We start from the raw sequence: 23,345 nt of genomic DNA, 5'->3' as shown, positions 1-23,345 counted from the left end.
TTACTACTTGTCCAAAGTGACTGAACTGCTGCGATATCAGTTACCTACTCAGAAATTAAAGTGTAAGAAACTCACTCAAGAATTCAATAACTTTCATTCGTGAGCTGTCTTATAGTGTGTATTGGTGATTGAACTGTATTTAAATGAAGTTTCACGTTTCTTGAGATATTGTGAAACTTAATCTTTCATCAACTGGATAAAAAATATAGTGTTATAGGATCCTCTAAGGTTGTACATAAACCACTAATATTAGATATACTCCGATTATAATTGCAGAGATTGCGCCATTGATTTTATAAACTTAAGCTGATTGTGCCTACTAGCTACGTACAATATCTTAGTTGTATTATGGTAAATGTTGTTATTCAGTGCTTATCGTATATTACAATCTCTGTTTAGGTGTCCTTAATTATTTTGTATTGCTTTTGAAAGTAATTGAATTAAATTTACCAGTGCTCTCAATATGTATATTTAACAGCTCTTGTAACCAATATATAGCATAAGTTTAAGCAGCAGTAAAAGGATATACCTAAGTAGTATATTACACAACTATTGAGTCTAAGTCCAAATTAATCTCTATATACTAAATGGACTAGGTGGAAGTTAAACACCACGGTATGTTCTCTGAGCAGGTATGGGGTCAATTTGCTGTCGGCATTTATCCATGTGCGGCAGATATGTTACGCTACATTGTATCATGTCCGTCCGCACTTTAATAAATATACCCCATGGTGTTCTAATCCTATTGCTTTAGTAATGTATCATGTGCATATGTTGCTCAAACACTAATAACTTTAACAAATGCATTTTTTGCTAATATGAGTATATTGCAAAAATGCTTCTATTTAAAAATGCGTTAAGTTCATGAACATTTCAGTTTTGACCTTTCTTGCCCTTTAATTCAAGATTTTACAGATTGATTAAAGGGGCAGTCAAACCCCCAAAAATGTATTGTTTAAAAAGATAGATATTAATCCCTTTATTACCCATTCCCCAGGTTTGCACAGCCAACGCTGTTATTTTAATATACGTTTAACTTCCGTGATTACCTTGTATCTAAGCCTCTTTTGACAGCCCCCTGATCACATGGCTATTTATTTATTATCTATAGGCTTGCATTTTAGCCAATTAGTGCAGTGCCAGCCACAACTCCACAGGAAAAGCAAATGAAAATGCATTTGAAAAGAGACTGTCTGTAGTGGCTTAGAAACACACAGAAATTTTATAGGTTTAAATGTTATAAAGTATATAAATATAAAAGTGTTGGTTGTGCAAAGCTGAGGGATGGGAAGTAAAGGCATTGTCTATCTTTTTAAACAATAACAATTTTGGTGTTGACTTTCTCTTTAAATATCCATCTTAACTTCCCTTTAATCCCCATATATATATAGTAACAGTAACTCTAGGCCAATTCTATTTTACACTGATTTGTAAATCATAAACATCCATTGGAGCTTTGTATTGATTAATTATATGCTTCTGTCAGGGGAGTATTTGTTAATATTTATATTTTACCTGTGTCTAATCTGTATGACCAGTTTCATTATGTGACCCTTTTTGATAAGGTTTTGTTTTTCAAGTTCATGTGGCTTCTGTATTTTTTCCACTTATAAACACAATACTGTTCATGAGATCAGATATAAATGCATAGTAAACTAAAGCATCGATTTTTTTTCTTAAAATCATGACACCAACTCCAACAAGTAATGAAAGTAACCTATGAGCAAGAAACAAATAATAAGTTATAGGGATATCTGCCTCCCCCCTGAGCTTGGTATACTATCGACTATCACTAACCACAACGTCTGTACCGATACACCAAAAAGAGTGAAAGAAAAAAATAAGTGTATGAATGAAAAGGTAGAAGAATACAGATGAGTTTCCTCAATACTCTGTTGGGAAAGCAAAAATATCCACATCCATAGTATAGCGCAACTTTTGACAAGTCAAGTTGAGCCTGGTATTTTCTGGTTTTGGAAGTGGCTACTGTTGCTTCTACAATCTGAGTTACATACCAAACCAGGGTTGGGTTAAATTTGTTTATTTTTTTATTTATTTCACTTTGTTATGTTTTTACTTTTGAGGCAAAAGGGGCTAGTTTATTTGTATTTGCAATTTCTATAATGTAACATATAGGACTGTACATTAATGTGTGCCAAATCCATTGATAATCTTCTAAAAAAAATGATCTCTCAGGCAGCACAGTGGTAATGTAACATATAGGGAGGTATGTTAATGTGTGCCAAATCCATTGATAATCTTCTAAGACAATTATCTCTCAAGTGGATGGTAGCATAAGGTGGTATGACGGTACTCTGGGGCAACACTATATGCTTCGTGCCAATGCTAACTTGGGTAAGTACGATAAGATGCACCTCCCCTGATTTTGAATTAAATGTGATTGATAAGGATATGCTACTACTACTACTACTACTACTAATAGTTTAGTAATTAGAAACATAGTATCAGTGCAAAGTTTTCACAGACTACATAAATACTCACCCTGCACAATTCTGAATAGCTGGTTTCTTTGGATAACCTGATGCTGAACTCATCATCTTACCATGAACTGCAAACAATCCTCCAATAATAATATCGCCATGAGATTTGGCTCCCAGAAAATCATCAGGATTTACACAACAATGTATGCCACTGAGCAGTGTCCCAAGTGTTATTACTAGTCCAGTAAGTGCCATGTCTATCTGTCATACCCTTTCCCTGGGATGAAAAGTAGGAAGAGTGACACTATGTTTGTTACCTGTAGAAAAGCAGTAAGAGCCGGATGCATCTTGCTTTACTTAATATTCTTTGTTATGGGGACAGCTGCTTCTGTTTTCATGTCGTTGCTCTAAATGTTCATAGAGTGATTTCAGATTAAGATAGCACACTTAAATTGGCTTATTTACATATAACAGAACTGTAGAAACGGCTCAACAGGTATTGAATATTTTGGCAGCTGTTCCATTACCTCTCTCAAAGTAGAAGACGCTCAAAAGGTAAGGATATTTTTTTCCCCTGTTATCTTTTTTTCATATTGATTCATTTATGAGGTCTTTAGAGTCTGACATAAATTAAAGTGTGTTGTAGCTTGGTGGTAAATCTAGTGAAATAAAACTTAATCTGTTTAAAGCATAGGGTATATTGGTTTAGGGAAAAAAAATCAATATTTTTAAGGAACTGACAAGACAATCAGTTATATAATATATATATATTTTTAATTTAAAATTTACTATTATATAGGGGTAAAACAAGGTATAAATGATAATAAAATTCTATATTTGTTCCTTCCTCTTCTATCAGTAATGCTATAAATTAAAATTAAAATATGTCTGACATTATAGATCAAAACATGTTTACTTTTACATTTTTTAACTTCAACATTAATTCATTTAATTTTGTTTATTTCAAATTTACATTTGTCTAAAATTCAATGAAAAATTAGGGAATTGCCTTTCATATTTTCATATTTTGTTTAGAAAAAAAGTTACTTTTATTTTTATTTACATTATTTAACATTTGAATTTAATGCTGGAGAAAAAAAAAACTATTTTAAGAATCGAAGAATAGTCTAAGGATGCAATTTTATCATTACACAGTTATAATGTTTGTTTTGAAATTTTAGGCATAATTTGTAAGTGAAAAACCTTAATATACGCACTTTTCCATTTCTTTTTAATTTAAACTTTTTGATTAATGATTGTTTTTAATGATATTGCACTAAAGCATTAATTTTTATATTTTTTTGAGTTTTTATGATTCCCAATAACTGTAACGTACTATTCTAAAACAGGGAAGTTGATATGTTAAAAATAGTGTGTAATCTAATGTAATGTTTGCAATGTAGATACTGTTACTTAAAGAAGTATTAAATCCCCCATAAAGGTCTAGATTACGAGTGGAGCACTAACTGTTGCGTGTGAGCAATAAGGGGTATATCGCTCCTCTTTGAGCGTGTCTGAAAAAGCATGCGTATTACGAGTCGAAAGTAAACGCGTTCACTTGAGTGCAATCAAATTTAATTCACTTCGCATTAGCGTGACTTTAGAGCTAGGGTTAACTGTTACGCAAGACAAAAAAGTGGCACAATAACATAAAAAATATCTGTAAAACTATAGTTATACTGTCTGATAAAAAATATAAAAAACAAATTGAATTAGAAAATTATAAGGGCTCAAATATATGAGGTCTCATATATATATATGTATTTTACATGAACAGTATCAGATATATAAATAGAAATATATATTTAATAATAAAAAGTACATTGTTTCCTATGTGAAGAACATAGGAAATGTAAAAAATGCATTTTGCGGGTTTCGCAATATAGATTCAAACACAGTCGAATTAGAGCACATGAAAACTTTGAAATCTTAATGCACGTTTTTGAAATATTACATGTAAAATATTTAAAAAAAAATACAAATTATTAAAAATTATACTATATACTGTAAAATGTTCTAAATATTCTATATACCATATCTATATATTTTACAGTATGTTTAATATTTTTTAATCATTTTCTAAAATATTTCATAAGTAATATTTCAATGCCTTAAGATTACTTCGTTTTCATGTGCGCTAACCCACTGACTTAAAATCTAAATTGTGAAACCTGATGTGCAAAACACATTTTTTACATTCTTATGTTTTTCACATAGAAAAAAATAACTTTTTATTATTAAATACATATTTCTCTATATATATATCTGATAATGTTTATTTAAAATATATATCTATACCTATATACAGTATCTATAGGAATAGATATATAGGTATAGGTATATACCGATAAATATAGAAATGTTTATTTAAGAATAAAAAGGACATATTTTGCTATGTGAAGAATGTGAAATATTCATAATTCATGTTAGGTTTAGTGCTCTTGAATTTACGTGGTCGGGTTAGCGCACGAATATTGCTGTTAGTTTTTTTGCATTTTTCACTCTGCATTACTTCAATGGGAGAAGAAGATAATGCACTCGTCTTGTTTACGCTCGCACAAAAACATTTTACTTTTAAGTTGTAATACGAGTGCTACCTAACACATGCAAAAAGTCTCCGTCTAGCAAAGTCAACACATGAGCGGGAGCGCTAATTTGCGCTCCATGGTAATCTAGCCCAAAATGGCTAATCATGCATAGTAAATAAAAAAGATAATAAAACAAACACACCACTGTATTTTGGGGGCATTTGGGGCACATGTTGAAAATTAACCAGAGACCTGTGTATGTGTGAGGTGTGCGTCTTGTAGGAGAGTGTGTGTGTGTGTTGTAGGAGAGGGAGAGAGTGTGTGTGTGTTGTAGGAGAGGGAGAGAGTGTGTGTGTGTGTGTTGTATGAGTGTGTGTATTGTAGGAGAGGGAGAGAGTGTGTGTGTGTGTTGTAGGAGAGGGAGAGAGTATGTGTGTGTGTTGTAGGAGAGTGTGTGTGTGTGTTGTAGGAGAGGGAGAGAGTGTGTGTGTGTGTTGTAGGAGAGGGAGAGAGTATGTGTGTGTGTTGTAGGAGAGGGAGAGAGTGTGTGTGTGTGTTGTAGGAGAGGGAGAGAGTATGTGTGTGTGTTGTAGGAGAGTGTGTGTGTGTGTTGTAGGAGAGGGAGAGAGTATGTGTGTGTGTTGTAGGAGAGTGTGTGTGTGTGTGTGTTGTAGGAGAGGGAGAGTGTGTGTGTGTTGTAGAAGAGGGAGAGAGTGTGTGTGTGTGTTGTAGGAGAGTGCGTGCATGGTGCGTGTGTGTTGTATGAGTTTGTGTGTTGTAGGAGAATGTGTGTGTGTGGTGAGTGTGTTATTACAACACTTTTAAGTTTGACTACAATCAGGAATAAAGTATGCACACATTTTAGTAACTTTGCCGAAAATTGCAGCTTTCTTGTTGTATATTACTTCAGAAATTTTCAGACAAACCATAAAAATAGTGTTGTGAAGGTATGTGGTATAATGGAACTGGTTCTTGGGGAAACAAGTTTGAAAGCCCCTCTTTTAGAGAATTAGGACCTAAGGCAAAGAACAATGCAAATTTAACAAAATAATAATTTAATTGCATATAAATATATAATATATTTTGTGTGCTGATATTATGAACTGGAAATATATACAATGCATGTATAAAAATACTTTAAAGGGAGAGTAGAGTCAAAATTAAATATCAATGGATTGGATAGAGTATGACATTTTAAACAACTTTCTAATTTACTTCTATCAATTTTGCTAAGTTCTCTTTTTAACATTTGTTAAAGAGTAATCTTTGGTGAGCTCAGGAGCGTGCATGTGTCTCTAGCCATCTGGCAGCAGTGTTTGCAACATTGTTTCTAGCAATGTTATACATAGATACAAACACTGCTGCCATAGACCAAGATTTCAAGTTGTGCGCTAAACCCGGTGCGTAAATAACGCAAAAAAAATCAGCAGTATTGCAGTCTCCATAGCGCTGCCATTACAAGTTACAGAAAAACCTTCTTGTGCTGTGCGTTATGGTGCGTTAAACTCCATACCGCACAAAAGCCAAGGCCTGACTTGACGTGCTCATGCACATTTTCCCCATAGACATCAATGGAGAGAAACTAAACTGCAATTGTGGAATGGCGATCGCTATAACGCAATCCCCATTGATGTCTATGGGGACAAGAAGGTTACGTAAAAAACTAACATCCTAACATAAACCACTAGTCTAATACCCTAATCTGCCCCCCCCCCCACAATATCGCAGACACTTAATAAAGTTCTTAACACTTAATTTAAGATAGGGAAATTGTAATTTTAATTTAAAGTTAGGGGGCATTAGGTTTAGGGGTTACTAGTTTAAATGAGTTTATTGCAATGTGGGTGCTTTCGGTTTAGGGGTTAATAACTATAGTATAGTGGCGAAGATGTTAGGCAGCAGCGGTATAATTAATTAATAATTTTAGGGGTTAATAACTAATAGGTAGTTTATTGGTGTTAGTGTACTTTTTAACACGTTAGTTATGAATTTTATGTAGCAGTTTTGTAGCGTAAAACTCATAACTACTGCACTCAAATTGCAAAGCGGATCTTGTCGTTATGGGGTGTAATGCAAGCTTTTTAGCCTCACCACAAAACTTGTAATGGCTGTGCTATGGAAGTCCATTAAAAAAACGTAATTTTTACGAGTGCGGGACTGACGTTGCGTTACAGGCTAAAAGGCTTGCGGTACAGCTATACTGGAAAGACTTCTAATGGCTGTTTTGCTGTTTTAACGCTGAAATTACCATTTTTTCAGTGTTAAAACACGAACGCACAACTCATAAACTAGGTGAGAGTTAGTTAAATTTTCCTACCTAATGAATCATGTGACAGCCTTCAGCCAATCACAAAAGGCATATACATATTATTCTGTGTAACTCACACATGCTCAGTAGGAGCTTGTACCTCAGAAAATGTGCAAATAAAAAGATTGTGCACATTTAGATAATGGAAGTGAATTGGACACTTTTTTTAACTGAGGTGAATTGAACTACACATACTATTGTTCACTCTACAATGTGTCACTTTTCTGCATGTATTATGTGTTGCTGTAAGGAAAGTAATATTGCAGGCTCCTGTTTTATTTTGAATTCTAGAGACCTTGCATCTCCTTGAACAAAATTTCTATTTGTTCTGAGATTTATTTTTTAAGCTTTCAGATTGCTGAAGTCACAGGGAGTCAGTCCTGGCAGCCAGTGGCTTGCCTTGCATTAATTATTGCTGTAACTAGTTTGCTTGCATAAATAAAACAGCTGCTAAAACACTATCAGCTAAATTACGAGTTTGGCGTTAGCCTTAAAAAGCAGCGTTAAGGGGTCCTAACGCTGCTTTTTAACGCCCGCTGGTATTACGAGTCAGGCAGGTACAGGTGTAACGCTCACTTTGGAACATAAAGCTAACGCCGGAACATAAAGCTCTTAACTAAAGTGCTAAAAAGTACACTAACACCCATAAACTACCTATTTACCCCTAAACTGAGCCCCCCCCACATAGCAAACACTATAATACATTTTTTTTTAACCCCTAATCTGCCGACCAGACATCACACCCCTAAACCGCCGCACTCCCGACTCGCAAACACTAGTTAAATTTTATTACCCCCTAATCTGTCGTCCCTAACATCGCCGACACCTACCTACATTTATTAACCCCTAATCTGCCGACCCCAACGTCGCCGCTACTATATTAAATTTATTAACCCCTAAACCTAAGTCTAACCCTAAGTCTAACCCCCCCTAACTTAAATATAATTTAAATTAAGCAAAATAAATTTTACATAATTAAATAAATTAATCCTATTTAAAACTAAATACTTACCGATAAAATAAACCCTAAGCTAGCTACAATATAACTAATAGTTACATTGTAGCTATCTTAGGATTTATATTTATTTTACAGGCAACTTTGTATTTATTTTAACTAGGTACAATAGTTATTAAAAACTATTTAATAACTACCTAGCTAAAATAAATACAAAAGTACCTGTAAAATAAACCCTAACCTAAGTTACAATTACACCTAGCACTACACTATCATTAAACTAATTACATAAACTACCTACAATTAATTACAATTAAATTAAATAAACTAAATTTTGAAAAAAAACAAACACTAAATTACAGATAAAAAAAGAATTACAAGAATTTTAAACTAATTACACCTAATCTAATCCCCCTAATAAAATAAAAAAGCCCCCCAAAACAATAAAATTCCCTACCCTATACTAAATTACAAATAGCCCTTAAAAGGGCCTTTTGCAGGGCATTTCCCCAAAGTAATCAGCTCTTTCACCTGTAAAAAAAATACAATACCCCCTCAAAATTAAATTAAAACCCACCACCCACACACCCAACCCTACTCTAAAACCCACCCAACCCCCCCTTAAAAAACCTAACACTACCCCCTTGAAGATCACCCTACCTTGAGCCGTCTTCACCCAGCCGGGCACAAGTGGTCCTCCAGAGGGTCCGAAGTCTTCATCCTATCCGGCCAGAAGAGGACATCCAGACCAGCAGAAGGCTTCATCCATGCGGCATCTACTATCTTCATCCTTCCGGAGTAAAGCAGGTCCATCTTCAAGAGCATCCTCTTCATCCGACGGCCGACGACTGAATGACAGGTCCTTTAAATGACGTCATCCAAGATGGCGTCCCTTGAATTCTGATTGGCTGATAGAATCCTATCAGCCAATTTTGAATTAAGGTAGGAAAAATCCTATTGGCTGATGCAATATATATTTTTTTACAGGTGAAAGAGCTGATTACTTTGGGGCAATGCCCCGCAAAAGGCCCTTTTAAGGGCTATTTGTAATTTAGTATAGGGTAGGGAATTTTATTATTTTGGGGGGCTTTTTTATTTTATTAGGGGGATTAGATTCGGTGTAATTAGTTTAAAATTCTTGTAATTCTTTTTTTTCCCTGTAATTTAGTGTTTGTTTTTTTCATAATTTAGTTTATTTAATTTAATTGTAATTCATTGTAGGTAGTTTAGGTAATTAGTTTAATGATAGTGTAGTGTTAGGTGTAATTGTAACTTAGGTTAGGGTTTATTTTACAGGTACTTTTGTACTTATTTTAGCTAGGTAGTTATTAAATAGTTAATAACTATTTAATAACTATTGTAACTAGTTAAAATAAATACAAAGTTGCCTGTAAAATAAATATAAATCCTAAAATAGCTATAATGTAATTATTAGTTATATTTTAGCTAGATTAGGGTTTATTTTATTGGTAAGTATTTAGTTTTAAATAGGATTAATTTATTTAATTATGTTAAATTCATTTCGTTTAATTTAAATTATATTTAAGTTAGGGGGGGTTAGATTTAGGATTAGACTTAGGTTTAGGGGTTAATAAATTTATTATAGTGGCGGCGACATTGGCCGCGGCAGATTAGGGGTTAATAAATTTAATATAGTTGCGGCGACATTGGGGGGGGGCAGAGTAGGGGTTAATAAATATAATGTAGGTGTCGGCGATGTTGGGGGCAGTAGATTAGGGGTTCATAAGTATAATGTAGGTGGCGGCGGTGTCCGGAGCGCCAGATTAGGGGTTAATAGATAATAGTATAATGCAGGTGGCAACAATGTCGGGGTCGGCAGATTAGGGGTTATTAGGGGTTAATAAGTGTAAGATAAGGGGTTTTTAGACTCGGGGTTCATGTTAGGGTGTTAGGTGTAGACATATTTTTTATTTTCCCATAGGAAACAATGGCGCTGCGTTAAGAGCTGAACGTTGCTTTTTTGCAGGTGTTAGTTTTTTTTTCAGCCAGCTCAGCCCCATTGTTTCCTATGGGGAAATCATGCACGAGCACGTTTTGCCAGCTTACCGCTACCGTAAGCAGCACTGGTATTACAGTGATATGTGGAGCTAAATTTTGCTCAACGCTCACTTTTCTGAGGCTAACGCCGGCTTGAAGAAAACTCGTAATACCAGCGTTGTCTTAAGTGAGCGGTAAGAAAAAAAGGCTTGTTAGCAACGCACAGCCTAACCGACAAAACTCATAATCTAGCCGTATTGTTTTAATAAACAGTTCAAGGGGCCTATTTATCAAGCTCTGTATGGCTCATCAGAAACACAAGTTATGAAGCAGCGGTCTAAAGACCGCTGCTCCATAACCTGTCCGCCTGCTATGAGGCGGCGGACAGACATTGTAGAAAATGAACTCGATCCAATATGATCGGGTTGATTGACACTCTCTGCTGGTGGCCGATTGACCGCAAATCTGCAGGGGGTGGCATTGCATCAGCAGTTCACAATAACTGCTGGTGCAATGATAAATGCTGACAGCGTAAATATTGGATCATGTTCGCTCACACATTAATAAATAGGCCCCCAAAAGTCAAGTGATTGATCATTTTTAAATTAATACTAATTTTTCAAAATCAATTTTACAAATATTCCAAACTATTCTGAAATCCAAACCTTTTCTGGTCCCAAGCAATTTGGATAACGGGTTTTGTACCTGTAGATCATTTACTGCATGTCAGAAATATATGCAGATTATTTTGAATGATTACTGTTACGTTGTAACAGAAAGCATGCTATGCATACAATCAATGCTTTTTATAGGGTACATAACCATCATGAATTGGTGTATTTTGCGTTTGTGGTGCCCTAGGAATCTTCTGACTGGATTGACATCTGTTTTAGCTTATTCTTACCTAACACGTGCTTAGAGTTACCTTTTCTGGGAAAAATACATTTGCATAAATATTTATACAGAATAAATTAGGAACTAAATATGCTAGGACTCATTTTAAATGATTATTGGCTTATTATAGGATTCTAAAACACTTAGAGGAAGTTTCAACATGAAAGCATATTTATTTTTATATATAATCTTTAATTTGAACTTTAACATGGACCTTAAAAATACTAGCAATGGGCCATATTACAAATGTTGCGCTAATGTAATTTCGATGGATCTTGCTAACATTAGCACGTGACTTGATGTTACAAGTCCATGGAAAAAGCGTGTTTAGAGAAGGATAAGTGTGGCAGACATCACTCAACACAACCTTACCTACACTTTCAATGGATTGCACAACCACACTAAATAGCACTGGTATTACAAGTTGAAAGTTGTAGTTTGCACTTGAGTGAAAAACAAAACTGTGCTAGAATATTTAGCGTGACTTGACACCTGGGGCGCGATCCGATATAGATCGCAGTTTGCGGCGCAAGCGAGGGAACCGGCGTCGCCCGCAGTTTCAGCTCGCAACTCGAGCTATCCCATATAAGTCGCCGTCAGATGCTAATGTGCCGTAAGTCTCACAAACCAGCGATGTCCAGAAATCTGCGTAAGTACAAATTTCTGGCGTCGCCAGTGACTTGCGGCACGTTAGAAACTGCCGGCGCCTATAAAACCTGACTAAAGTCTAAAACACCTGCACTGTCTAACACGCCTCCCTAACATAGCCCGACAAGTCTAACACGCCTCCCTAACATAGCCCGCACTGTCTAACCCTCTATCCGCTATCCCCCCTCACTATCCTAACAATAAAAAAGCTATTAACCCCTAAACCGCCGCTCCCGTACCCCGCCGCAACCTAATAAAGTTATTAACCCCTAAACCGCCGCTCCCGTACCCCGCCGCCAGCTATATTATATCTATAACCCCCTAAAGTGAGCCCCTAACACCGCCGCCATCTATATTAAAATTATTAACCCCCAATGTAAGCCCCTTACACCGCCGCCATCTCTATTAAAATGATTAACCCCTAATTTAATCTACCTACCCCGCCGCCAGCTATATTATCTATGTTAACCCTAAGTATATTATAGTTAATATAGGTATTACATTATATATATTAACTATATTAACCCTAATTATATTAGGGTTAATATAGTTAATATAGTTACTATAGTATTTATATTAACTATATTAACTCTATCTAACCCTAACACCCCTAACTAAATTTATATTAAATTAATCTAATTCATTTATAAACTAAAATATTCCTATTTAAATCTAAATACTTACCTATAAAATAAACCCTAAGATAGCTACAATATAATTAATAATTACATTGTAGCTATGTTAGGGTTAATATTTATTTTACAGGTAAATTGTTAATTATTTTAACTAGGTATAATAGCTATTAAATAGTTATTAACTATTTAATATCTACCTAGTTAAAATAATTACCCAATTACCTGTAAAATAAATCCTAACCTAAGTTACAAATACACCTACACTATCAATAAATTAAATAAACTACAAACATCTATCTAAAAATACAATTAAATTAACTAAACTAAATTACAAAAAAAAACAAACACTAAATTACAAAAAATAAAAAAAGATTACAAGATTTTTAAGCTAATTACACCTATTCTAAGCCCCCTAATAAAATAATAAACCCCCAAAATAAAAAAAATTCCCTGCCCTATTCTAAATTAAACAAATTTCAAAGCTCTTTACCTTACCAGCCCTTAAAAGGGCCTTTTGTGGGGCATGCCCCAAAGAATTCAGCTCTTTTGCATACAAATACAATACCCCCCCCCATTACAACCCACCACCCACATACCCCTATTCTAAAACCACCCAAACCCCCCTTAAAAAAGCCTAACACTACCCCCCTGAAGATCTCCCTACCTTGTCTTCACCACACCGGGCCGAACTCCTGATCCGATCCGGGCGATGTCTTCCTCCAAGCGGCAAAGGAGAATTCTTCCTCCGGCGATGTCTTCCTCCAAGCGGCAAAGAAGAATTCTTCCTCCGGCGATGTCTTCCTCCAAGCGGCAAAGAAGAATTCTTCCTCCGGCAACGTCTTCCTCCAAGCGGCAGCAAAGTCTTCATTCTTCCGGCGGCATCTTCAATCTTCTTTCTTCGCTCCGCCGCTGCGGAGCATCCATCCCGGCCGACTACTGAACTTGGAATGAGGTACCTTTAAATGACGTCATCCAAGATGGCGTCCGCCGAATTCCGATTGGCTGATAGGATTCTATCAGCCAATCGGAATTAAGTTAAAAAAATCTGATTGGCTGATTGAATCAGCCAATCAGATTCAAGTTCAATCCGATTGGCTGATCCAATCAGCCAATCAGATTGAGCTTGCATTCTATTGGCTGATCGGAACAGCCAATAGAATGCGAGCTCAATCTGATTGGCTGATTGGATCAGCCAATCGGATTGAACTTGAATCTGATTGGCTGATTCAATCAGCCAATCAGATTTTTCTAACTTAATTCCGATTGGCTGATAGAATCCTATCAGCCAATCGGAATTCGGCGGACGCCATCTTGGATGACGTCATTTAAAGGTACCTCATTCCAAGTTCAGTAGTCGGCCGGGATGGATGCTCCGCAGTGGCGGAGCGAAGAAAGAAGATTGAAGATGCCACCGGAAGAATGAAGACTTTGCTGCCGCTTGGAGGAAGACATCGCCGGAGGAAGAATTCTTCTTTGCCGCTTGGAGGAAGACATCGCCCGGATCGGATCAGTAGTTCGGCCCGGTGTGGTGAAGACAAGGTAGGGAGATCTTCAGGGGGGTAGTGTTAGGCTTTTTTAAGGGGGGTTTGGGTGGTTTTAGAATAGGGGTATGTGGGTGGTGGGTTGAAATGGGGGGGGGGGTATTGTATTTGTATGCAAAAGAGCTGAATTCTTTGGGGCATGCCCCACAAAAGGCCCTTTTAAGGGCTGGTAAGGTAAAGAGCTTTGAAATTTGTTTAATTTAGAATAGGGCAGGGAATTTTTTTTATTTTGGGGGTTTATTATTTTATTAGGGGGCTTAGAATAGGTGTAATTAGCTTAAAAATCTTGTAATCTTTTTTTATTTTTTGTAATTTAGTGTTTGTTTTTTTGTTGTAATTTAGTTTAGTTAATTTAATTGTATTTTTAGATAGATGTTTGTAGTTTATTTAATTTATTGATAGTGTAGGTGTATTTGTAACTTAGGTTAGGATTTATTTTACAGGTAATTGGGTAATTATTTTAACTAGGTAGATATTAAATAGTTAATAACTATTTAATAGCTATTATACCTAGTTAAAATAATTAACAATTTACCTGTAAAATATATATTAACCCTAACATAGCTACAATGTAATTATTAATTATATTGTAGCTATCTTAGGGTTTATTTTATAGGTAAGTATTTAGATTTAAATAGGAATATTTTAGTTTATAAATGAATTAGATTAATTTAATATAAATTTAGTTAGGGGTGTTAGGGTTAGATAGAGTTAATATAGTTAATATAAATACTATAGTAACTATATTAACTATATTAACCCTAATATAATTAGGGTTAATATAGTTAATATATATAATGTAATACCTATATTAACTATAATATACTTAGGGTTAATATAGATAATATAGCTGGCGGCGGGGTAGGTAGATTAAATAAGGGGTTAATCATTTTAATAGAGATGGCGGCGGTGTAAGGGGCTTACATTAGGGGTTAATAATATTAATATAGCTGGCGGCGGTATAGGGGGATTAGATTAGGGGTTAATAATTTTTATATAGGTGGCGGCGGTGTAAGGGGTCAGATTAGGGGATAGATAAGGTAGATGACAGCGGTGTAAGGGGTTCTAATTAGGGGATAGATAAGGTAGATGGCGGCGGTTTTAGGGGCTCACAGTAGGGGGTTAGTTTATGTAGATGGTGGCGGGGTCCGGGAGCGGCGGTTTAGGGGTTAATAACTTTATTAGGGATTTCGGGGGGGGGGGGGGGATCGCGGTTGACAGGTAGATAGACATTGCGCATGCGTTAGGTGTTAGGTGTATTTTAGAAGATCGCGGTTGACAGGGAGATAGACATTGCGCATGCGTTAGGTGTTAGGTTTATTTTAGAAGATCGCGGTTGACAGGGAGATAGACATTGCGCATGCGTTAGGTGTTAGGTTTATTTTAGAAGATCGCGGTTGACAGGGAGATAGACATTGCGCATGCGTTAGGTGTTAGGTTTATTTTAGCTGCCAGTTTAGGGAGTTACGGGGCTCCAATAGTCAGCGTAAGGCTTCTTACGGCTGCTTTTTGTGGCGAGGTGAAAATGGAGTAAGTTTTCTCCATTTTCGCCACATAAGTCCTTACGCTGCATATTGGATACCAAACTGCGCGGGTTTGGTATACCTGCCTATAGCCCAAAAAACTACGGGCGACGGCAGAAATATACGCACGTAACTTCTAGGTTACGCCGTATATAGGATACCAAACCCGCGCAAATATTGGCGTCGCCGGCTTTTGCGGGCGACGATTTTTATCGGATCGACCCCCTGAAGTGAAGTGTTAGGGATACATTTTTTTTTCACAAAACACTTCAAAAACACATTAAAATAAATTATTACACACATATATACACTTTTTTTAATTAAAAAATCAATTTAATATAACCCTCATGTAAGTAATGATCTTCAAGGATTATAAAAACACAGACTCCAAACTTGGGTTGTAAAGGCTGCAGCTCCAAATTTATTATAAAGTTAACAATAATTAACCATAATATATATATTAACAAAATAACACAGTGTCCCCAAAAGACCATCATGAGGTGCTTGCCCTGTAAAGCCCCTATAATCAGGGCCGGTGCAAGGATTTTTGTCTACACAGGCAAAGGTGCATTTTGACACCCCCCCAAACCCACATCACAATGCCATAACCCCCCAACCACCACCACCACCACAATACCACCCACCTCCCTGCCCTCCACCTCCATACCAAGTACATTTTAATTGCGCTCCATAGAGCTACTTTATTTTTCTTTTACATAAATATTTTTTTGGTGGTTTTCTAAAATGCATTTTAAAGTGCATATGTATTAATGCAAATACATACAGAGTACAGACACATATACACAATGACATCTACATAACACGTGTACAGACACTCACACATATATACAGGCACCGCATGCACCCAGAAGCACAGACACTCTCATTTGCACATATATACATTCACCACATGCACACAGACACCCATATTTGCACATATATACAGACACCCACATTTGCACATATATACAGGCACCACATGCCCCCAGAAACAGATACCCACATATATACAGGCACCACATGCACACACATTTGCACACATATACATTCACCACATGCCCCCAGAGTCACAGACATATATACAGGCACCACATGCCCCCAGACACCCACATTTTCACATATATACAGGTACCACATGTTCCCAGAGTCACAGACAGCCACATTTGCACACATATACAGGCACCACATGCCCCCAGAGTCACAGACACCCACATTTGCACATATATACAGGCACCACATGCACCCAGAGTCACAGACACCCACATTTGCACATATATACAGGCACCACATGCCCCAGAGTCAGACACCCACATTTGCACATATATACAGGCACCACATCACCCACATTTGCACATATGTCTTTGCTGGATTTAAACACTGTTTTTTTAACTCCTGGTATGTCCCTTTAAAAACCTGTGTCTTTGCTGGATTTAAACACTGTTTTTTAACTCCTGGTATGTCCCTTTAAAACCCTTTGTCTTTGCTGGATTTAAACACTGTTTTTTAACTCCTGGTATGTCCCTTTAAAACCCTGTGTCTTTGCTGGATTTAAACACTGTTTTTTAACTCCTGGTATATCCCTTTAAAACCCTGTGTCTTTGCTGGATTTAAACACTGTTTTTTAACTCCTGGTATGTCCCTTTAAAACCCTGTGTCTTTGCTGGATTTAAACACTGTTTTTTAACTCCTGGTATATCCCTTTAAAACCCTGTGTCTTGCTGGATTTAAACACTGTTTTTTAACTCCTGGTATGTCCCTTTAAAACCCTGTGTCTTTGCTGGATTTAAACACTGTTTCTTAACTCCTGGTATGTCCCTTTAAAACCCTGTGTCTTTGCTGGATTTAAACACTGTTTTTTAACTCCTGGTATATCCCTTTAAAACCCTGTGTCTTTGCTGGATTTAAACACTGTTTTTTAACTCCTGGTATGTCCCTTTAAAACCCTGTGTCTTTGCTGGATTTAAACACTGTTTTTTAACTCCTGGTATGTCCCTTTAAAACCCTGTGTCTTTGCTGGATTTAAACACTGTTTTTTAACTCCTGGTATGTCCCTTTAAAACCCTGTGTCTTTGCTGGATTTAAACACTGTTTTTTAACTCCTGGTATGTCCCTTTAAAACCCTGTGTCTTTGCTGGATTTAAACACTGTTTTTATAACTCCTGGCATGTCCCTTTAAAAACCCTGTGTCTTTGCTGGATTTAAACACTGTTTTTTAACTCCTGGTATGTCCCTTTAAAACCCTGTGTCTTTGCAGTATTTAAACACTGTTTTTTAACTCCTGGGGGTCGATCCGATAAAAATCGTCGCCCGCAAAAGCCGGCGACGCCAAGAATTGCGCGGATTTGGTATCCTATATACGGCGTAAGCTAGAAGTTACGCGCGTATATTTCTGCCGTCGCCCGCAGTTTTTTGGGCCATAGGCAGGTATACCAAACCCGCGCAGTTTGGTATCCAATATGCAGCGTAAGGACTTACGTGGCGAAAATGGAGAAAACTTACTCCATTTTCACCTCGCCACAAAAAGCAGCCGTAAGAAGCCTTACGCTGACTATTGGAGCCCCGTAACTCCCTAAACTAGCTGCTAAAATAAACCTAACACCTAACGCATGCGCAATGTCTATCTACCTGTCAACCGCGATCTTCTAAAATAAACCTAACACCTAACGCATGCGCAATGTCTATCTCCCTGTCAACCGCGATCCCCCCCCCCCCCCCAAATCCCTAATAAAGTTATTACCCCCTAAAACGCCGCTCCCGGACCCCGCCGCCATCTACATAAACTAACCCCCTACTGTGAGCCCCTAAAACCGCCGCCATCAACCTTATCTATCCCGTAATCTGACCCCTTACACCGCCGCCACCTATATAAAAATTATTAACCCCTAATTTAATCTACCTACCCCGCCGCCAGCTATGTTATCTATATTAACCCTAAGTATATTATAGTTAATATAGTTATTACATTATATATATTAACTATATTAACCCTAATTATATTAGGGTTAATATAGTTAATATAGTTACTATAGTATTTATATTAACTATATTAACTCTATCTAACCCTAACACCCCTAACTAAATTTATATTAAATTAATCTAATTAATTTATAAACTAAAATATTCCTATTTAAATCTAAATACTTACCTATAAAATAAACCCTAAGATAGCTACAATATAATTAATAATTACATTATAGCTATGTTAGGGTTAATATTTATTTTACAGGTAAATAGTTAATTATTTTAACTAGGTATAATAGATATTAAATAGTTATTAACTATTTAATATCTACCTAGTTAAAATAATTACCCAATTACCTGTAAAATAAATCCTAACCTAAGTTACAAATACACCTACACTATCAATAAATTTAATAAACTACTAACATCTATCTAAAAATACAATTAAATTAACTAAACTAAATTACAAAAAAAAACAAACACTAAATTACAAAAAATAAAAAAAAGATTACAAGATTTTTAAGCTAATTACACCTATTCTAAGCCCCCTAATAAAATAATAAACCCCCAAAATAACAAAAATTCCCTGCCCTATTCTAAATTAAACAAATTTCAAAGCTCTTTACCTTACCAGCCCTTAAAAGGGCCTTTTGTGGGGCATGCCCCAAAGAATTCAGCTCTTTTGCATTCAACAAATACAATCACCCCCCCCCCCATTACAACCCACCACCCACATACCCCTATTCTAAACCCACCCAAACCCCCCTTAAAAAATCCTAACACTACCCCCCTGAAGATCTCCCTACCTTGTCTTCACCACACCGGGCCGAACTCCTGATCCGATCCGGGCGATGTCGTCCTCCAAGCGGCAAAGAAGAATTCTTCCTCCGGCGACGTCTTCCTCCAAGCGGCAGCAAAGTCTTCATTCTTCCGGCGGCATCTTCAATCTTCTTTCTTCGCTCCGCCGCCGCGGAGCATCCATCCCGGCCGACTGCTAAACTTGGAATGAGGTACCTTTAAATGACGTCATCCAAGATGGCGTCCGCCGAATTCCGATTGGCTGATAGGATTCTATCAGCCAATCGGAATTAAGTTAAAAAAATATGATTGGCTGATTGAATCAGCCAATCAGATTCAAGTTCAATCCGATTGGCTGATCCAATCAGCCAATCAGATTGAGCTCGCATTCTATTGGCTGTTCCGATCAGCCAATAGAATGCGAGCTCAATCTGATTGGCTGATTGGATCAGCCAATCGGATTGAACTTGAATCTGATTGGCTGATTCAATCAGCCAATCAGATTTTTTTAACTTAATTCCGATTGGCTGATAGAATCCTATCAGCCAATCGGAATTCGGCGGACGCCATCTTGGATGACGTCATTTAAAGGTACCTCATTCCAAGTTTAGCAGTCGGCCGGGATGGATGCTCCGCGGCGGCGGAGCGAAGAAAGAAGATTGAAGATGCCGCCGGAAGAATGAAGACTTTGCTGCCGCTTGGAGGAAGACGTCGTCGGAGGAAGAATTCTTCTTTGCCGCTTGGAGGACGACATCGCCCGGATCGGATCAGGAGTTCGGCCCGGTGTGGTGAAGACAAGGTAGGGAGATCTTCAGGGGGGTAGTGTTAGGATTTTTTAAGGGGGGTTTGGGTGGGTTTAGAATAGGGGTATGTGGGTGGTGAGTTGTAATGGAGGGGGGGGGGGGGTGATTGTATTTGTTGAATGCAAAAGAGCTGAATTCTTTGGGGCATGCCCCACAAAAGGCCCTTTTAAGGGCTGGTAAGGTAAAGAGCTTTGAAATTTGTTTAATTTAGAATAGGGCAGGGAATTTTTGTTATTTTGGGGGTTTATTATTTTATTAGGGGGCTTAGAATAGGTGTAATTATCTTAAAAATCTTGTAATCTTTTTTTTATTTTTTGTAATTTAGTGTTTGTTTTTTTTTGTAATTTAGTTTAGTTAATTTAATTGTATTTTTAGATAGATGTTAGTAGTTTATTAAATTTATTGATAGTGTAGGTGTATTTGTAACTTAGGTTAGGATTTATTTTACAGGTAATTGGGTAATTATTTTAACTAGGTAGATATTAAATAGTTAATAACTATTTAATATCTATTATACCTAGTTAAAATAATTAACTATTTACCTGTAAAATAAATATTAACCCTAACATAGCTATAATGTAATTATTAATTATATTGTAGCTATCTTAGGGTTTATTTTATAGGTAAGTATTTAGATTTAAATAGGAATATTTTAGTTTATAAATTAATTAGATTAATTTAATATAAATTTAGTTAGGGGTGTTAGGGTTAGATAGAGTTAATATAGTTAATATAAATACTATAGTAACTATATTAACTATATTAACCCTAATATAATTAGGGTTAATATAGTTAATATATATAATGTAATACCTATATTAACTATAATATACTTAGGGTTAATATAGATAATATAGCTGGCGGCAGGGTAGGTAGATTAAATTAGGGGTTAATCATTTTAATAGAGATGGCGGCGGTGTTAGGGGCTCACTTTAGGGGGTTATAGATATAATATAGCTGGCGGCGGGGTACGGGAGCGGCGGTTTAGGGGTTAATAATTTTATTAGGTTGCGGCGGGGTAAAGGAGCGGCGGTTTAGGGGTTAATAGCATTTTTATTGTTAGGCTAGTGAGGGGGGATAGCGGATAGAGGGTTAGACAGTGCGGGCTATGTTAGGGAGGCGTGTTAGACAGTGCGGGCTATGTTAGGGAGGCGTGTTAGACAGTGCGGGTGTTTTAGACTTTAGTCAGGTTTTATAGGCGCCGGCAGATTCTAACGTGGCGCAAGTCACTGGCGACGCCAGAAATTTGTACTTACGCAGATTTCTGGACATCGCTGGTTTGTGAGACTTACGGCACGTTAGCATCTGACGGCGACCTATATGGGATAGCTCGAGTTGCGAGCTGAAACTGCGGGCGACGCCGGTTCCCTCGCTTGCGCCGCAAACTGCGATCGATATCGGATCGCGCCCCTGGTATGTCCCTTTAAAACACTGTGTCTTTGCGGGATTTAAACACTGTTTTTTAACTCCTGGTATGTCCCTTTAAAACCCTGTGTCTTTGCTGGATTTAAACACTGTTTTTTAACTCCTGGTATGTCCCTTTAAAACCCTGTGTCTTTGCTGGATTTAACACAGTAAAAACAAATACTGTGGGCGCCTGAAAGGGCAGGTCTGATTTTTAAAATAATGTAAGCCTATTATATAGAAAAAATATATCTTTTCACAAATGATAAAAAAAGAAAAAGAAAATCACAACAGCCAATATAATGAATGGTAAAATATATAATTTAATGGCAATAATATATGTATATAAAAGGTTTGGTCATAAATATTTCATAAAACAGGAGAATAAAAAGAAAAGAAGAAAGGAAAAAAAGAGAAAAATCTGGTATATATTGGTAATACCGTTATTTATCCAATTTCTGTATGCTCAATAGCCTATTTCATCAGAAAGAAGTCTAAAAAACAAATAACCTCTGCTGCAGACAGGGTTAAGAATATGTTAAAGCAATAGTTAAAAGTAGGAGCGGATCATGATATTATTCAAACACAATGACAATGAGCTTCATCAATATCAATCTTATCGTTTTCAAGAGATTGGGATTTTCAAAAACAGCAATCCTGCATATGCTATGCCAGTGAAGAAATAGTACCTTCATTTACTCTGGAGCTCCAAGTAATTTGTAATCCAGATTGGCGGTTATACCGCCTGCACAAACAGCTCCGGGAACCCACTATGTGTGATGAGAAGAAAGCCACTGAGCTCCTCTCCCCTGCACACTCTTGCTAGTTTGTAGGGAACTAGTTCATCTGTGGTGCTGGTCTTTGCACTTCCTGTTTTTAGATTTATAGCGCAAGAAGTTTATTCTTTATTCCTTTGCTGGATTTAAACACTGTTTTTTAACTCCTGGTATGTCCCTTTAAAACCCTGTGTCTGCTGGATTTAAACACTGTTTTTTAACTCCTGGTATGTCCCTTTAAAACCCTGTGTCTGCTGGATTTAAACACTGTTTTTTAACTCCTGGTATGTCCCTTTAAAACCCTGTGTCTTTGCGAGATTTAAACACTATGTTTTAACTCTATTGAACCAACTTTCTACTCCATTAATCTGCTCTTTCCTGTCCCCAGCATGTGCATCTCCTTATCAAACTTTGCTTAATTAATCCCCACCCAATTTTCTTTCTTGAATCTACTCCTCTGATCTTGTAGCAATTCTTAGTCTTCTCACCTGGATGTAACTTATATCCCTGTCTCCAACCAATTAAACTCAGCTGTCTGCTGTAGCCGTATAAATTTAGGACCAGTTAGCGGAGAGCGTTAGCTGGGGCCTGAGCGTTTGAAGAGTATTCCATCTCTCTAAGCCCCCATCTGTCTAAGTGACCATCTTTAAGTGACAGCGCTGAGAATTAGACAAGAATTGAAGATGATTTGAGGCAATCAAAATATTTTAATTCAAAAAATCTTTTGCACTTAACATTCTGCTATGTTTTCAGAACTGCTTTTTCTTTTAACAGTCTCATGTCTATTCCACAAGCAGGCTCAAATGCTCATACCTTACCCTTCTCCACATGCAGTTTATGTAGGCCCCTCTCTCCTTTCTTCACCATACCTTAGCTCTCACGAACTACTTTCTGTTTTAAAATCTATGTCACTAAACTGCACCACCTCACAGAAATGCCCCCACTGCTATAAATCTCATTCTCACCTACTCTTACTTTCCATCTTGATGCTTTTAGCATCAGGTGACATCTCTCAAAATCCTGGTCCCACCCACATTCCCACCATTACCTAATCTCAAACTCCATATAGAAACTTTAATAAAAGCAACACACATAACCTCATTTCCATCCAATGCATCCCACAAGCATACAC

At 36.8% G+C, this 23,345-nt stretch overlaps 2 protein-coding genes across 2 annotated transcripts in view; one reads left to right on the top strand and one right to left on the bottom strand.

The window, feature by feature from the left end:
• LOC128657758 (G-protein coupled receptor family C group 6 member A-like) overlaps positions 1 to 2,696 on the bottom strand; it is a 116,504-nt gene extending 113,808 nt beyond the window's left edge. Inside the window, exon 1 of the mRNA XM_053712167.1 lies at positions 2,503 to 2,696. Coding sequence (XP_053568142.1) covers positions 2,503 to 2,696 — 194 coding nt within the window. The remainder of the gene's footprint in view (positions 1 to 2,502) is intronic.
• Positions 2,697 to 2,887: 191 nt separating this feature from the next.
• LOC128655535 (G-protein coupled receptor family C group 6 member A-like) overlaps positions 2,888 to 23,345 on the top strand; it is a 119,434-nt gene continuing 98,976 nt past the window's right edge. The window contains exon 1 of the mRNA XM_053709139.1: positions 2,888 to 2,996. The gene's annotated coding sequence lies outside the window, so the exon portion shown is untranslated. The remainder of the gene's footprint in view (positions 2,997 to 23,345) is intronic.

Source organism: Bombina bombina, chromosome 4 (genome assembly GCF_027579735.1).
Source record: "Bombina bombina isolate aBomBom1 chromosome 4, aBomBom1.pri, whole genome shotgun sequence".
NCBI lineage: Eukaryota > Metazoa > Chordata > Amphibia > Anura > Bombinatoridae > Bombina > Bombina bombina.
The sequence above is the reverse complement of the archived record's forward strand: the minus strand, read 5'-3'. Positions and strand labels throughout refer to the sequence as shown.